The sequence below is a fragment of the Natator depressus genome, chromosome 14 (assembly GCF_965152275.1).
Source record: "Natator depressus isolate rNatDep1 chromosome 14, rNatDep2.hap1, whole genome shotgun sequence".
Taxonomy (NCBI): domain Eukaryota; kingdom Metazoa; phylum Chordata; order Testudines; family Cheloniidae; genus Natator; species Natator depressus.
Genome location: NC_134247.1, coordinates 15507074 through 15523821, shown reverse-complemented (window position 1 = coordinate 15523821; position 16748 = coordinate 15507074). Strand labels below are relative to the sequence as shown.

The 16748-nt window shown below is 52.5% G+C and overlaps 3 protein-coding genes across 3 annotated transcripts in view; 1 reads left to right on the top strand and 2 right to left on the bottom strand.

Moving 5' to 3' along the window:
* LOC141998311 (uncharacterized) overlaps window positions 1-830 on the bottom strand; it is a 36416-nt gene extending 35586 nt beyond the window's left edge. Inside the window, exon 1 of the mRNA XM_074971049.1 lies at window positions 581-830. The gene's annotated coding sequence lies outside the window, so the exon portion shown is untranslated. The remainder of the gene's footprint in view (window positions 1-580) is intronic.
* On the top strand, window positions 209-9450 carry GALK1 (galactokinase 1). Its single transcript, XM_074971051.1, has 8 exons — window positions 209-530; window positions 3249-3438; window positions 4187-4306; window positions 5302-5437; window positions 6745-6926; window positions 7556-7706; window positions 8492-8654; window positions 9183-9450. The coding sequence occupies exons 1-8, from the start codon at window positions 363-365 to the stop codon at window positions 9276-9278; spliced, it is 1206 nt and encodes a 401-aa protein (XP_074827152.1). The 5' UTR covers window positions 209-362; the 3' UTR covers window positions 9279-9450.
* Window positions 9451-12442: 2992 nt separating this feature from the next.
* The window catches only part of ITGB4 (integrin subunit beta 4), a 56124-nt gene continuing 51818 nt past the window's right edge, over window positions 12443-16748 (bottom strand). Inside the window, exons 37-41 of the mRNA XM_074970581.1 lie at window positions 15871-16059; window positions 15323-15478; window positions 14784-14948; window positions 14170-14286; window positions 12443-13494 (exon numbers count right to left, since the gene is read on the bottom strand). Coding sequence (XP_074826682.1) covers window positions 13355-13494; window positions 14170-14286; window positions 14784-14948; window positions 15323-15478; window positions 15871-16059 — 767 coding nt within the window. The 3' untranslated portion in view covers window positions 12443-13354. The remainder of the gene's footprint in view (window positions 13495-14169; window positions 14287-14783; window positions 14949-15322; window positions 15479-15870; window positions 16060-16748) is intronic.

Genomic DNA, 16748 nt, shown 5'->3' with positions numbered 1-16748 from the left:
TCTACAGCGACTGGAGCACACAGGCAGCTCCCCCACTGTGTGGCTGGGGGGGGGGGGGTCCTTTCTGGTTTTAGGGTGCGCCCTTCTGGCGCGCTTTGAGATCCTCTGGTGGAAGATGCAAAGGGTTAATCATTGAACCGGGTTACTATTCAACCCGCCTGATGTGGGAGGGGAAATAACCGAACCGAGCTAAAGAAATTCACCAGCTCCAGGCCAAGGGGTGGGGCAGGGCAGTAGAGAAGCCTCCGGCGCAGGCAGGAAGCGCGAGGCGGGGGGAGGTCCTGGCGGCATGGCCTACGCGTTTTTGCGGCAGGGCCTTCCGTGGTGGAACGTTGCAACCCAGCCCCAGCCCCCTGCGGAGCATGGCCGGGCGAAGGGAGGCCGATCTCGGCTCGCTGCTGGCGCAGGCCCGGGTGGCGTACCGAGGGGCCTTCGCAGGGGCGGACCCTGAGCTCGCGGTGTCAGCCCCCGGCAGGGTGAACCTGATCGGAGAGCACACGGACTACAACCAGGGCTTCGTGCTGCCTATGGTAAGGGGGAGGGCAGAGGGGCTGGGCTTGGGGGGCCGCCGAAGCATTACTTGGGCTGTGGCCGTGCCGGCACCCCCGCCTTCCCCCACGACTCGGGTGCAGCAAACCCAGGCACTTCGATACGATCCCGTTCTTTCATAGAGGAGCGTGGGACGAAGTCCGCATTGTTGCGAGGGTCGGGAGCAGGATCCTCCGCGTGTGAATGCAAGTTGCTGTCTGTCTCCCTCCGTGTTTCTGCAGCCCCCTGGCTCGCGAGACGAACGCTTGTCCCTCGTGTTTGTTACCCCGGGCGTCACTGCACAGAGAGCCACAAAGCGAACCGCCCCTTCCCCCAGAACCGCGGCGGAATAAAGAGCCCCCTCCCGCCTGGATCTCAGCGCTCACACTCAGTCCCAGCAAAACAAATTCTTCCCGCTCTGCCATAGCCTTTCTTTAGATCAGCACGGTGCTGTACAAACAGTAACTCATTCACTCGGCTCGGGATGTTGGATTGTATTGGATTATATTGGAATTGGAAAAGTTTCAGAAAAGGGCAACAAAAATTATTAGGGGGATGGTGTGTCGGCCATGTGAGGAGCGTTTAATAAGACTGGGACTTTTCAGCTTTGAAAAGAGACAACTAAGGGGAGGATCTGATTGAGGTCTATAAAATCATGACTGGTGTGGAGAAAGTAAATCTCCACTGAAAAATCCACTGAATGCATCCGATGAAGTGAGCTGTAGCTTACGAAAGCTTATGCTCAAATAAATTTGTTAGTCTCTACAGTGTCAGAAGTACTCCTTTTCTTTTTGTAAATCAGGAAGCGTTATTTATACTCCTCATAACACAGGAACTGGGGGGGTCACCAAATGAAATTAATAGGCAGCCAGTTTAAAACAAACAAAAGGAAGTATTTTTTCACATAGTGCACAGTCAATCTGTGGAACTCCTTGCCAGAGGATGTTGTGAAGGCCAGGACTATAACAGGGTTAAAAAAAGAACTAGATAAATTCATGGAGGATAGGTCCATCATTGACCATGGGCAGGGATGGTGTCCCTAGCCTCTATTTGCCAGAAGCTAGGAATGGGCGACAGGGGATGGACCACTTGATGATTACCTGCTCTGTTCATTCCCTCTGGGGCACCTGGCATTGGCCACTGTCAGAAGACAGGACACTGGGCTAGATGGCCCTGATCTGACCCAGTACGGCCATTCTTATGTTATGTTCTTATGGATAAAAATCAGGCCTAAGGGCAATAAGTCCCCCATTTTAATAAACTGTTAAGGTTTCCCCCATCACTGTGTAATGCTTTTTGGCCTGAGCTGTGGCTGTCCAGTGGCAGCACTGCCAGACATGCTGGGTGTGTCCGGAAGCACTTCTTAGCAGCCTCTTGGTCTGGGCTTGGATTAACTTCCCCAAACGAGAATTCTAGGTCATAGGATAACTCATTGGAGAAGGTAGGAACCATTCTCATCTTCCTGCCATTCCAGGAACCAAACACGTGTCAGACAGCGGACTTAGAGCACCACCGTGTGGGCACAGCACTAGGGAAAACAGCTTCAGGCCAAGATTTCCAACCGTGGATGACTCCTCAATCCTTTTTTCTGGCATCTCAATAAATGGCCTAATTTCCAAAGGTGCTGAGTGCCCTTCGACTTCCCGTGCTCAGCAGGGCTTTTGCAAACCATGCCACTTATTTAGGTGCTTAAATATGGATTTGGGAGCCTGTCTTTTGATGATCTTGGGCTTGGCCTGTAATTACAACTCCATCTCCTTCAGGGCTGCTGTCTCACCACCGAGCACAACAGGTAACATGGCCCTGCGTAAACGAGGTTACAGATGGGTTGTACTGCCCTTCCCCTATTCCGAAGCGATGTCCTGAGGCAACAACTGGGCAGTTAAACTGCTTAATTCTCCTTCTTTTCTTTTCTCACTCCATAGTTTCTGCCTCTCTAACTTTTAATTTGCAAACACCTTTTGATGCTCAACAGAGTTTTCTGCCCGTTTTGACTGCCTGGGGCAAATCCTGACTCCAGTAACTTGGTCTCTGACTAGGACTTTGTTTGGCAGTGGTAACATTGGGGAAACCCTAGGAGAAAAGGCCAGTGTGATGCCCTCACTTTCCATGGAGCCTCGGCTGTGAGGATGGCATTTGTGATGTGATGACCTGTCCACTAGCAGCAAGGCGGAAACTATTATACTGGTTTCCTACAGGCCACCAAAGAGCTAGCACAGCACAGTAATGCCTTTGGGTCTCCTGCTCGAGGATGGGGAATCAGTGTGGTTTTTTTAATTTATTCAAGGCTGCTTTTCATGTGAACAAATCAGCCCAGGGAATAAAATCCTGACCGGGAGGCAATCCTAAGAGCATCAGCTCTGCACACGTGTATAGTTCTGCCACTCTATATAGGAAGGCTGGTGTCTCTCTGGGGGCAGAGTTAAGGTTGTTTGGGTATCTTAATTGCAGGACATGGCAGCAAGGCCATCACCATCCTTGTGATAAGAGGCACAAAGTAGCGACCAGTTCATAGAGAGTGGGAAATTCCTGCTCCTCGGGGCTCCAGCCTGTTCCCTATGGCCAGTTTCCCAGTGGGAGCAGGATCCCAGCCTTAATACCAAGATCCTCAGGTATCTTTGCACCGTCAGTTGCGCTGGCTTTCTGGAAGCAGGACGTGTTTCAGGTTTCCATCATTTCCTTTTGCATGGGTGGGGTTCAGCCAACGTCTCTCTCCGCAGGCCCTGCAGCTGGGCACCGTGGTGGTCGGGAGCCCAAGGCAGGACGGAACAATATCCGTCATTACAACCGCGGAGGAGGCAGAGGAGCCCAAAAGGGTGCAGTTTCCAGCTCCGACAGAAAGAAACACCCTGAAGCCTGGGGAACCTCACTGGGCTAACTATGTGAAGGGCGTGATCCAGCATTACCGGGGTAAGGTCCAAACACACCTGGGCAGCGGAAGAGCTGTTTGGGTCAGCAACGTTCCTGCAGGCGCTCAGGATGCAGCGTGCTCTGGTTGGGAGGGTGGGTGTTACAATGCAACTGGGACAGAACTAGGAACAACTGTAGCCTCACTTCCAGCTGAACGTTAGTGAAACGCAGCTGATCCCTGCAGCTGCTGTTCCATTCATGTCTTGTCTGCGACTACAAGATGGTGCCTGAAACCCAGGTGCCATCTCTCTCCCACCACCAGGCAGCCTGCCTTCCTGCTCCCAGAAGTGACTGCTCCATGGCAGAACTGGCTGTGAGTAAGGGATATCTTCCTCCACTGCCCTTTCCTTTCCCTGAAGCTGCTGTCCCAGCACTGGGCTCCAACTATAGAGAGACCAAACAGCAGTGTGCCAAGCATGGTGTCAGGATACAGCTTGGTTGTCTGGATTGCCTCTTGGGAGTGAGAGCAGAAGAGTTAGAGATGGACCCTGAATCAGCTCATTACAGCTGTAGTTCTCAGCTCCTCAGAGACGGCCTTCACCTGCCCTCTATCTGATCAAACACAGCCTGATTGCTACTGGCCTTTCTAAACTGGACATACTTCCCCCAGCCTCTCTCCGGTGGCAGCTGCCTCCCATGGGGTGTTGTACTCCCGGGGGTATCACCCGTCCAAGTCCACTTCATTTTCTGTCTTGTCTCTGGTTGGGCTCATTCTCCTTCTCCCCTTTGTTTTTTGTCTCCATTACAGCCGGTCCTCTCCCAGGCTTCAACGCAGTGATAGCCAGTAACGTTCCCCTGGGCGGTGGCTTGTCTAGTTCAGCCTCTCTGGAAGTGGCTACGTATACCTTTCTGCAGCAGCTCTGCCCAGGTAACACAGCAGCCAGTTCATCAGCTCCACAAGCCTGGTGCAAGAGAGAACCTCTCTTTTGGGATCCTCTGTGCCAAATCCAGGTGCTGGCCAAGAGACACTATAGGAGATGCTGTGATTCTAGTTCTCCCCTTCACCTCCACGGAGAGCTGCATCACAGCTACTGAGCTGCTCTCCCTGCCCAGAGGTAGAGCCCATCCCTTCCAACAGGGCCCCTCCAGATCCCTGGCTAACTCTGCATGGGATTAATAGGAACACTCTCTCTCTCTCTGATGAGAATCAACCAGGAAGTTCTTTGGGTTGGCCAGGATGAGTGGAGAATGGTCCTTAGGGAGCAAGTGTGAGAAAATAGCCACACTTCCACCCTTCCCCGCTAGTGTGTCAAATCAAATTCTGGCTGAAGGATGTGGTATCCAACATATGGTGTCTGGATTGGTCCATGCAGCCTGGTACCCTGTCTGTGATTGTGGCCAGAACATGTGATGTCCGAGAAGACGACAAATGTGCCCCTCATCCTGGGGAAGAGTGCGCCTAGATTGTGCAGTGTTGCACATGGGTGGGGAAGATTCCTTGTGACCCCATCTGGTATATGATCAGTAACAGAACTAAGCACAGAATATGCTACATACACGGTTTATACCTCCCTTAAGCTCTGTTCCGAGGCCTTGCACAGGCTGTCTGCGGGGGGGGGGGGGGTGAATTTCACCCAGGCTGCAATTCCCCTTCGCTTGCATAGCTGCAAACGTCATGAGCAGAGATGGGTTCAAGCCACAGAATTTGGATTTGGAGGTTGAACTGTTTTAGTTGGGAGCGATCTCTAGCTATAAATCCAGCCCTCTTTAAACAGGCGGCTGCACTGCTGGCTCTGTAATGAAAGAAAGTGAAAATGAGCTTTAATTCCGCCCCCTGAATCTCACCCCCGGGTCCCTTGGGCAAGGTGTGAAATGGCACAAAGCAGGCACCATACTAATCTATCTCTTTCTCATTTGGCACAGATGATGGGGACTTAGTAGCCAAGGCTCTGGCATGCCAGAAAGCTGAGCACACATTTGCTGGTATGCCCTGTGGGATCATGGACCAGTTCATATCTGTGATGGGCAAAGAGGGCCATGCGTTGCTGATAGACTGCAGGTCAGGACATGGACTCATAGCTTACTATACCATCGAATGATGATACTCTGCATTTCTACAGCACCTTCCCTCCAAGGATCTCAAAGCGCTTCATGATCATCTGCCTACTATGCCTCATAACAGAGGCTTGGAGAGGTGCAGGGCCAGACACCCAGTTACATTAAGGCCCCTTTGTACCACTCTGGCAGTGTCAAGGGCTTTGGAAGTGAATTACATTTATACGCGGAGTGGCATAAAGGGTCCTCAACCTAGGTGAGAATTTGTCCTTGGCCACCCTGTGTGACCTTGAGCAGGCCAGCAGAGCTGGGATTACAGCCCGGGTCTGCTGATTCTCAGTCCTGTGTTCTGCCCACTAGATGACACTGCCTCCCACAGAGCAGAATCGCTGCCTTGTCCTGGTTGCGCAGTGTAACTCTTATGTATAGTATCTAGCTGGCTGGGCAAGGGCAAGCCTAGCCTGGGAATTCAGACAGCAAGGTGAGCTGCTGCCTACGGAACTTGTAGCATCCCGTGACCTTCGGCCAGTGACAAAGGGTCAAAGTCCCCACTATCCAGCACTCCCCAGCTTTCGGGATCAAGCCATTCAGACACAAGCCACAGAGAGCTTGGGATAGGGCCACAAGATGGCTCCATGGCTGTGGATGCAGGATAGCCTTCCACAGGATTATTATGGGAATGCAATGACTTGAACAGTAAAACCCTGCAGAAATCAGGTCTGTAACTTCATGGTAAAAATCCTTACAGGATCATGGCCAGTAAAACCCACACTTGGAGGGCCAGGAACTCCAGAGTTACTATTGAACGTTTCCATTGCAGTAGTGCCTACTGACCACGACCAGGTTGGGCCCCCGTTGTGGTAGGTGTTGTACAAACCCCGAATAAATGACAGCCCCAGAGAGCTTAAGGTTAAACTGAAGAGCCCCCAAACACCTGGGGTAGCTTATGTAGAGGGTAAGCGCTGGGTGGGGAGGACTAGCTTTATCTGTGCATGCAGGGCCTAGTAAAATAGAGCCCTGACTTGGGCCTGTGGCTGATACTGCAATACGATTGCTGAGATGATGAAAATCCAGCATCAAGGTGCACAAACCACCTTAACTCTGCCCCCTTAGAGATACCAGCCTCCCAGCGGTGTGGGTGGAGAGCAGCCATAACACTGGCTTTGTTCCTAGGTGGCCCTGAGCCTCAGAGCGATGTCCGTGGCCTCGCTGTAACGCAGGCTCCTGAGGCGCGCCAAGGTGGCTGCTCCGGGGCAGCTCCCAGCTCGTCAGGGTCCCGTCCCTGTGACCCTGCTGTGACCTCTGTTCCAGGTCGCTGGAGACTTTCCTCGTGCCTTTGACTGACCCCAGCTTGGTGGTTCTCATCACCAACTCCAACGTGCGGCACGCGCTGACGGGCAGCGAGTACCCCACGCGCCGGCGCCAGTGCGAGGAGGCAGCAAAGGCTCTGGGCAAGGCCAGTCTGAGGGAGGCCTGTCTGGCCGACTTGGAGGGTGAGTGCAACGTCTTCCTTGGGTCACCAGAACAGTCTGCTGCAGCCTAAATCTTGTGAGACAGTGTGGGGAGCGAGCTTGGCGACTGCGGGGGCGGGATCTGGTCGGAGTGGGGCAGGGACGGTGTGGGGAGCGAGCTGGGCGGCACTGGGTGGGAGACTGTGGGAGAGGGGCAGGGACGGTGTGGGGAGTGAGCTGGGTGGGAGGCTGTGGGAGAGGGGCAGGGACGGTGTGGGGAGCGAGCTGGGCGGCACTGGGTGGGAGGCAGCGGGAGAGGGGCAGGGACAGTGTGGGGAGCGAGCTGGGTGGGAGGCTGTGGGAGAGGGGCAGGGACGGTGTGGGGAGCGAGCTGGGTGGGAGGCAGCGGGAGAGGGGCAGGGACGGTGTGGGGAGCGAGCTGGGTGGGAGGCTGTGGAAGAGGGGCAGGGACGGTGTGGGGAGTGAGCTTGGCACCTGAGGGGGACAGGAAGAGGGGTAGGGACTGCATATGGAGTGAGCTTGGTGACTCTGCGGGGGCAGATGAAGTGAACTCAAAAGGTGCAGGGCAGCATGGAGCTTCATTCCAGGTGGTCCCGTTTGGAGGCTCTAGGCCGTGGGTAGCGTCTCAGTCCAGCCTTGTGTGTCTCCAGCTGCCCGGGCCCTGCTGAGCGAGGAGGTGTACCGGCGCGCGAGGCACGTCATCGGAGAAATAGAGCGCACCTCCCGGGCGGCGCAGGCGCTGCAGGCCAGGGACTACAGGACATTTGGGAGGCTGATGGTGGAGAGTCACAACTCCCTCCGGTACGGGCGTCGCCAGCCCCGCTGGGTAGGGACACTCCAGCTGGGGGTAGGATAGCAATAGCTCTCAGGGCCCAAGGATGGGACACAAGGAAAGCAACGTGGACAGCTTAAACCATGAGATTTCTCACGCAGTGTCCTATCTAGTCTCTCCCACAGCTCATGTTGCGGAGGGGAGCAGCCTGCAATAAGTGACCGACTTTAGGAATAATTGCAGAGAAGAGCCTGTTGTACAGCCTCTGCATTGGTCTGTACCAGAGGACAAAGGCACAGCCTCTGTACGGGGGGAGGGACAGCTCAGTGGTTTGAGCATTGGCCTACTAAACCCAGGGTTGTGAGTTCAATCCTTGAGGGGGCCATTTGGGATCTGGGGCAAAAATTGGGGATTGGTCCCGCTTTTGAGCAGGGGGTTGGACTAGATGACCTCCTGAGGTCCCTTCCAACCCTGATATTCCATGATTCTGTGATTCAGAAGGAGGCCTCTGCCCCTGCTCCTCAAACATGCCCATGGCCAGTTACCCAATACTCCTACCACTGAAGGGAATGTGCCAGGCTAACCCCAGCAGCTGGGCCTGCCGGGGCCCGCAGTTTGAGAGACCCTTGCCCTCTCCATTTTGGCTAGCAAATGCATGTGTTTCTAGGACTGGCCCTGAAATTGGACCTCAGGAGGAATCAAATGAATCTTCCATCTCCCACTGCAGCCAGGTGCTATAGGGCTGGGTGTTCGGAATGCATTTACAGGGACGCGGCACTGGCAGGCTGCCCAGACTCTGGTTTGTGTTTCCCAGGGATGATTATGAGGTCAGCTGTCCTGAGCTGGATGAGCTGGTCGCTGCAGCGCTGGACGTCAGTGGGGTTTATGGCAGCAGGATGACGGGCGGAGGCTTTGGAGGCTGCACGGTCACGCTGCTGGAGGCTGAAGCAGCAGAGGAAGCTTTGCAGCACATCAAGGTACGTAGCCCTTCTAATGCCATAGCTCTGGCCTTCAGCCTGGCCTTAGGACTGGCAGTGCAGAGCCCGGCTCCACCAGCTTGAGTGGAGAATTCTGACCAGGCAAGGTCCGAGGCAGAGGAGGATCAGGCCCAAGGAAGATGGCTGAAAAGGCTGCTCAGCATCCGTTCTGGCTTTCCCCTGCATAGATAAGGCTGGGATAGTGAGACAGATGAGTTTCTCCAGAGAATCTCTCAGGAGAGTGAATAAGCAAAGTGAGACGTAGCTGGAGACCTTGCTTGGGGGACTTGGATTGGTAATGAGGCTATAGGACCTTTGGCTCGCTAGGGCTCTAGTCTCAATGTGACCATTTTACTAGTCCTATCAGATGGCTCTACTGAAGTGTATATGAAATGAGTTGTGGTTGGGGGCCAATAATGCTCAGTCCAGCAGTAGCTTCCCTGAATGCATTCTGATCGCATGGCCCATTGCATTAGCATGCAGACTCTGTTGAACTCTTCAGTGCTTGCTTCTCCTTTTGTCTCCTAGGAGAAGTACAACGGCACAGCTACTTTCTATTTCACTACGCCTTCAGATGGGGCAAAGGCACAACCTGTGTATGGAGTGACTTCCCTTTCTGCATAGGGTGCTCTGATCTCTGGGTCCTCAACGGTGTCAGAGGAAAATTTCTGGGCCAGCTGCCTTCCCCCTTCCTCCTGCAGGAGATCAAACGTGGCTCTGTTTCTGACTTCACAACGCAACACAGGGAAATGTACAAATCTGTGCCACTCAAGTAATAAAACTAATTTTGCACAACAGTTCTGCCTCTTGACTTACCCATCTCAGTCTAAACCACTGGAGACCATATTCTGATCTCAGTTACACAAACGTAAGTGTGGCTTACAGTCACACTGGGGTTAACTCTGTGAACAGACCAGAGACTGATCCAGATTACTGCAGTGGTATGGGCAACATGTAGTGGCAATGTAGTAATGACTTGCATGAAGTTCAGTAATTACTGAAGGGAAGTGTAAGGGACTAGGATGGCAGAGGTCCATGTGCCAAATAGCTTGAGAGAAGGAGTCGCTGATATGCTGGGAGCATGGTACATCCTAGCCACCATAACTCATCCCTTGCCAGCTTGCACAACGATCAATCTTTATCTCTGCATTTTTGAAATAAATGGGGCAACCAGACTAGAGAGAAACTTGTTTATTAAGTGCAATATAAAGCCATGTGGTCCAGAACACCTGCAGACAGACTCTTCCTTGGTACACACCAGAAGTATTCATATGCCGCCAATTGTCCTTATCTGCTGAAAGCTACAAAAAAGTGGTTATGTTCTATTGTGGCTCTTCTGTACAAACCTTTTTAAAAGGGCAGGTTGTTAGAATTGGGATCAGCCAACAGGCTACATTCTGCCCCAGATAACTTAATTAACTCTTTGGTTACGATTATTGTGTGAACTCTCTCTTGAGGCAGTGAATCAGTGTGTTATAACTACAGTACAAAGCACTGTGATGCACAGCAAAGGGAGGCTACAGTGCAACATGGTGTGGCTTTGGTGAAATGCCACTTTAGCTGAAAATACTTCCTTCCATGCCAGGAACTGAATATAAGGCAACTGCCAACTGGACATTCATTCAGTAACTAAATTATTTCTAATGGGCTATGTAAAATCACATTTGGTTTCATTTCTAACAGAGCGGGCTTCTTGTATTTAGATCAAAAACTAAACTAGCCCCAGTTCCCACCTAAGTTTAGGAGAGGATGGTCATGCACAATGGGGACAATGTGTGTATCTCTCTCTCTCACACACACAGGTCTAGCTCACAGGGAAATCAGTGGCAAAATTCCCATTGAAGCCAGGTGCAAGACTGAGCCCTTGAAATGGTCTGTACTGTGAGCTCTCCCTGGTTCTCAAGGAAAGGCAGAGAAGTTTCATAGTCTGCTTAAATAAAACAAACAACACCTCCAGGGAATAAGGGCAGCTATTGTTTTTGTTCCACGGCCTTTGAAAACTGGCTTTACCCATGAAAGGTGGGAGCTGCCATTCTTACTAGAAACAGTTTCCCAAATTCTCATGAGCAGCTCCCATGCTATTTGGCTGAGGGTGAAGTTGAACCAGTCCACGCTCAGACCCCTTCAGAGCCAAATGTAAAACAAGGGGCAATTCAAGAGCATTTCTCATTGGTAGATTTCAAAGGTGAGCCCTAGCATCCCCATCTGACAGATATGCCACAAGGTACCGGTGTGTTAAGTGTCTTGCCAAAGCTCAGGGAATGAATCAGGGGTTTTGCCTCCCAACCCACAGCTCTAGCTTTTAGCCCATGCTGCCTCAGCTCTTGTTCAGCCAGCTTATGCCATGTAGTGGCCTGGAGGGGCTTAGGGAGAGATTTTCAAAGGCATAAATAGGAGGTAGGTGTCCAATTCCCACTGACTTCCCATGGGAGCTGGGTACTTAACTGCCCTCTGGGCCTTTGCAAATCTTCCCTTAAGGATTTAGGTTAATAGCCATCTTAAACATTGGCACAGCTGGTGTTGGATGTGTGGCTACGGAACTGAGCGCACAAGCCCTGTGGTGAGTATGATCCATTATGATCAGAAACGCTTGCTTCAGAGACACCCCTCGGGGAGAGAGTTGGGCAGTGAAACGTACGAACGAGTCACTCCGCTGGCAGAAATTAGTGCTTCGCTGCAGTGTTTGCAGAGGCGTGTGGGACAGAAAGGAGAAGCTCCCTCCAGCATTGCCACGAATGCCCTAGGGAAAGTGAACATACAGAGTTTCCATCACCACTGGGTTGGGAAGTAGCAGGGAGGGAACTCAGCAAAGGGTATGGCAAGCTGCTAGGATACCTCTTCGACCCAGGAGCTAGACACACAGCAATAACGCCAGTAAAGGATCACTGGATAATGGCCAGACACACGACAGCCCCTCAGCTGTGGGTAGCAGGACTGTGGGAGCTACTAGGCTCACGCAGCCGCAGCCTTGCCACAAGCGGTAACTAGGCATGGCAGGGTTCCAGTACAGCTCTTTACCCCGATGTGGTCTGAGAATGGCTGATGCTGGGGAAAGAACGATGTGGCTGAGGCTAACGGTTCATCCACTCTAAAGGAGAGAGACTGCCCCACTTCTCTCTCTGCCATCATCTTGTATTTACTGGATGACAGTAGAATGTAACACTCTACATTGGGGAGGGGATCAAATGCCTTTACAAGTCACGCAACGGTATCTGCCTAAGCTCCACTGTGGGAAAAGTGATACCAACAAGGATTTTAGGTCTTAGGTTTACGACCAACTTGCTCTTTCAAGAAAACAAAAATATTACCCATTTATAGTGCATGTCTTCCGATCCTACGCCACTGAACTAGCAATTCTGATTCTTCCCTTGTAGTCCTCCAGGCTTTACTTGGCCTTTGCCCAAGAGTACGCTGTAGCTACAGTAAGACTGGACTGTTGTGTGCTTTGCAGTACACAAGCTCCTCAATCTGGGATGCTGTAGGGGGTTGGGTTGCTGTACTGCAGAAATCAACCGTGGAGGATTTAGGTACTGATCTAAAGCCCATTGAAGTCACTGGGCGTTTTCCCATTGGCTTTGGATCAGGTTCCTTAACCAGTCTCTGCTATTATAAATAGAAAAGGAGGACTTGTGGCACCTTAGAGACTAACCAATTTATTTGAGCATAAGCTTTCATGAGCTACAGCTCACTTCATCGGATGCATCCGATGAAGTGAGCTGTAGCTCACGAAAGCTCATGCTCAAATAAATTGGTTAGTCTCTAAGGTGCCACAAGTCCTCCTTCTCTTTTTGTGAATACAGACTAACCCGGCTGCTACTCTGAAACCTGCTACTATAAATGTTTCCCAAAAGCTGTGTGTCCTTAATGCTCATTGTAGATCTCATCTACCTAGGTTTCTTTATAAAATAATAAAATATATTTATATATACAAGGAAAACTGTACAAGAGTTAAGCAAAATTGCATCAGAGCATTGTGGGTAATGCTATGCAAATTAAGGCTGTCCTTTGTTACTGCAGTAACAGTATAAACAGTGTAAAGCCGCAGGGGGCTTTACACAAACAGGTGCGGTAGGAATGCAGTGATTTCCCTGACCATCTACATTGCAACACGGGCTTATAAACAATAGAACTGTGCACATTTGCAGAGCACAATGAAGTTGCCTCCCACTGGTGAAATGAACAGGGGGAGAACAGGGCTGAGCCAGCAGGTTGGGAAAATAAAAATGACCCTGCATAACAGGTCGCACACAAGGCAGAGCGGGAGAGGGACATTTAAATACAAACGAAAGCCCAGTGCAGTCAAACTCCCAGCGGGAGGCCAGCGGTGTGAGAGTGGGTAGGCAGAACATACACACACAGTCAGCAGGTAAGGATTATACCACACGGGAGTCCACAAACAGCTGGCCAATGACCCTGCACTGAGAAGCCTCTGCGACAGACCACTCAGTGGAAATCCTAGGCTGGACAGCACAGAAATGGAGAGCTCCAAATGCCAATCACACACTTGCCACCCCATCCGCTGACTTGCCGCCTCCACAGCGGTGGGCTTCCAAGGAGTGTCAAGTGCCACTGCAGTTCTATGCCCAGGTGAGATTGGGTGGGCACGGCGGTCCAGAGCCTGGCAGCTGACCATAGCATGAGCCTGCCTGAAAAGCTCTGCAGTCTGAACACGCACACCCCTTTGGCAGTCTCTCCCCGGCTCAGGCTTCAAAGAACTCTCTCTCCATCTGTTTGGTGAGTGTTCCGCTGGACATCATGGTCCTGCTGACAAACTCTTTGGTGACCTGCTTGGTGAGGGTGCCACTGCTCTCCACCCGCTGGGTGGTCATCAACATGCCATCTGCAACAAGAGGAGCAGGTCAGCGGTGGGCATGATGGCCTACGTGAGGTGCTGCCCTGGCTCTATCCCGGATGGACTGTCAGACCTGCACGCAGGTATCTGCAGGAGGAGCAGTAGCTTTTGGGCCCTAGCCTGTGCGTTGGGATGAAAAGGTTCAGAATTCCCTGCCGGACCCCAGATGAAGGCCATCAGCCACCGCGGGACCTGGGCTGCATTTGGAAATGCAACCACGGCGCGTTTCAGACTGGCATTCACCCAGTATTAGGGCAGGCAAAGCAGGCAGTGCTGCAGCAAGGCCAGAGTGGTGGTGGTTCAGTTCCCATAACAGCAATTTATTGGGTCTCCAAATCATCCCCCCTTGGCACCACAGGGGTGAAAGGATGGGGATATTTAAACATGATTTTTTAAATTGTTCGTTCTTCCTCTCACTTTCTCCTTTCGCCCACCCTGCTGAAAGCCTACAGTGTTGAACAGCCTTGAGGAGCCCTCCAATAGCCCCTCCCTGGATGTCTGCAGAGCTAGGACCCTGAGATCTAGGGGCAGTCAGGATTGTGCTGTAACTTTTCACTACACCAGGCACCTTCCTTTACACTGGGCAACACCAATGACTGTGACTCCGTACAACAATCTGCCCCGTCCCCAGTGCCTGAAGCATTCCAGACAGGAAGCCCTTACCCGTGTAGTAGGGCTCCAGAGAGGAGTGGCTGATGGTGGTGTTGGTGTTATATTCCACGGGGAGGTTGTACACTTCCTCTCTCATGTATTGCTGCCCTCCGAACTGTGAGAAAGCTCCTAGAGAGAAAAGGAGAAAAGTCAGCTCGGGGAATGTCGCAGGAGCTGTACAATCACATGGAGCCCCTAGCTACCCGTCACTGGCGGAGAGGTTATGTCATAACTGTTCCAGTAGGAGCCCTTAAAGAAAGAAATCAAGAATGCTCATGAGAGATCGGGAGACTGAAGGACCTCGTGAGATGGCTGCTGGCTCTTGGGGATGCACAGTCATCAAAAGAAGAAGGTTGGCAATAAAGTAACAGTAATAAGTTCTCAGACTCCTTTCTCACCCAAGGATCTTAAAGCCCCTTATAAATATTACATTAAACCTTGCTACCCCCAGGAGATACATATTATCCTCATTCTACAGATAGCGAAACTGTGGCACAGAAATTGTTTCACCAGCAGAGGCGGAAAGAGAACCCTGGAGTCCTGACCCAGTTTCTGGCTCTCCCCATGACTGTCATCTCCCACAGGTTCTGTTTTGTTCCCCCGCATATACACAAGAAATGTGGTACCTCCATCTTGAGACTCAATAGTGATGATGCCCTCTCTCTCTGGCCCAAACCCTTGCGTGGTCTTGGCTTGCACTTTGAACTTGTAGGGGATGTTCTCGCTCAGATAGGGCACTGTCAAGGAGGTTTCTGGGTTGTCCCCCTCCACATAGATATTCCTGGGTTCCCCTAATCCAAATAGAAACACAGTATGATGAAATAGAATACAATGGCTCCCTAAAGCCCACCACCATTCCCACCAAACTGCTACCCTCCTGTAGTTTCCACCAACCTCTTCCCTGCCCCACTTTATTCTTGTCTCAGCCCTCATCCCGCCCCTTATGACATCCCTGGCTCTCTGTCAAAAGATCCCCATTTCAGTACAGGGCTGGGTCTCAGTCCCAGCCCTCCTCACTAAGGCTGCTCAGGGATTGAACAGAGCGGGAGGCTCTGTTCCTGGAGCAGGTTTGCAGGTGTGACATGCTACGCTTTAGCCCCAGCAAAGGGATAGTTTGTCACTCCTCCCATGGCTTGTTTCCAGCCCAGCCTGAGCGAGAACATACCTCCTCCATGCAGCATCTCGCAGGTGACCATGTAGCCCAGAATGGCCCCGTTTGGCTTGCGGGGTCTCTCCCAGCTGAGCTGAAGCGACTCCGGGCTCAGGGCAGTGAACACCAGGGGTCCCGGCGCACTGGGGGTGCTCAGTGTAAACGGTGAACCTGCAGGAGCAATAGCGAGAGGTCAGTGCTGGAGATGGGGAGAGAAGCAGCAGCCTGGGTCTATGCAGGTCACTGCTGTAATGGGCTGGGAGTCTCAGCTGTTTGCATAGTGAACTGAAGCTGGCGCATTGGGGAGCAGCATTCAAGGAGAGTGGGGGGTGTTCTTTTTAAAGGGGGAGTGAAGGAGCTACAACTGGGAGCTTACAGAGCCTAAACTTCGACATGGGGGTGCTGCCTCCATGCCCCTGACCCCCAGCGCACCCTGAGGCCTGCCTCCATACCCCCCCGGGCAGTGGAGCAGTGTGTGAACCCTCCGCACTAGGGGCCCCGCGGCTCATTGCCCAGCCACAGGGAGACGGGAGGGGAGTGAAGCCAGGGCCGTGCCCTCTCACCTGGTACAGGACTCAGCGGGCTCTGCGGATCCACCTGGGACTCAATGGTGATGACGCCCTCTCTCTCAGGGCCCCAGCCCTCCTCGCTTTGGGCCTTCACCTTGAATATGTAGGAGTGGTTTGGCAGCAGGTTGTCCACCACCACCGAGTTGTGAGTGGGGTTCGGGATGCTCAGTCTGTGCACTTCTCCTGGAGGGGGGAAGGAAGGAGAGAGACAGGTGCCACCTTACAGTCACAACGGCAGGGCTGCAGCCGCAGTAGAGAGCACGGGGGGGTTGTCACACTAGAGCAGAGCAACCGTCCGTCAAGCCTATTCTCTTACCTCTGGCAGCGGCCTGTACACGAAGTGGACATGTCCTTACAGTGCAGATGGCCAGCTACAGCAGGGCTGTGTTTGTGTTCATGGGGGAATCCTTCCGAACCCCCAATAGCCTGACCCATGTGATAGGACCCCTCTGCCTTTAGAGAAGTACTGCGAGCTTGGGTACTCTGCCCTCATTGAGGGCAGGGTTATCTGGCTCCTTTCCAGACCCAGCTGCAGCACTGAACTCAATGCGACAGGCTAGGGAGGGGTGAGGGTGCGCTGAGGAAGCGTTGGGATGGTAGCTACAGTTAGCCCATAATGGCCACTCTATGTCTGTGTTTGCCATTGCGTTTCTCTGGCATCTGCCTCAGGGTCCAGAGGCGACTGGCTCTAAACACTGACTAGAATTAATAATAGGGAACAAGGAGGCTGAATGAATCAGACTTGGGCCCCTCCTCCATCACCTTCCACCTGGATAGCTCACTGCACTTCACAGATGTCAGCGAACGAGTCCTCAACACCAGGGGGCGGGGGGAGAGGGAGGGACAAGGGTTTGAGCTAGTCCAGACTGGGG

Bases quoted from the DNA above. Each gene is read 5' to 3' on its own strand.
- GALK1 (XM_074971051.1), top strand. From the start codon at position 363: ATGGCCGGGCGAAGGGAGGCCGATCTCGGCTCGCTGCTGGCGCAGGCC. The intron at 3,439-4,186 runs GTAAGGTCCAAA...TCTCCATTACAG, and splicing joins CGTGATCCAGCATTACCGGG to CCGGTCCTCTCCCAGGCTTC. The intron at 7,707-8,491 runs GTACGGGCGTCG...TGTGTTTCCCAG, and splicing joins GAGAGTCACAACTCCCTCCG to GGATGATTATGAGGTCAGCT.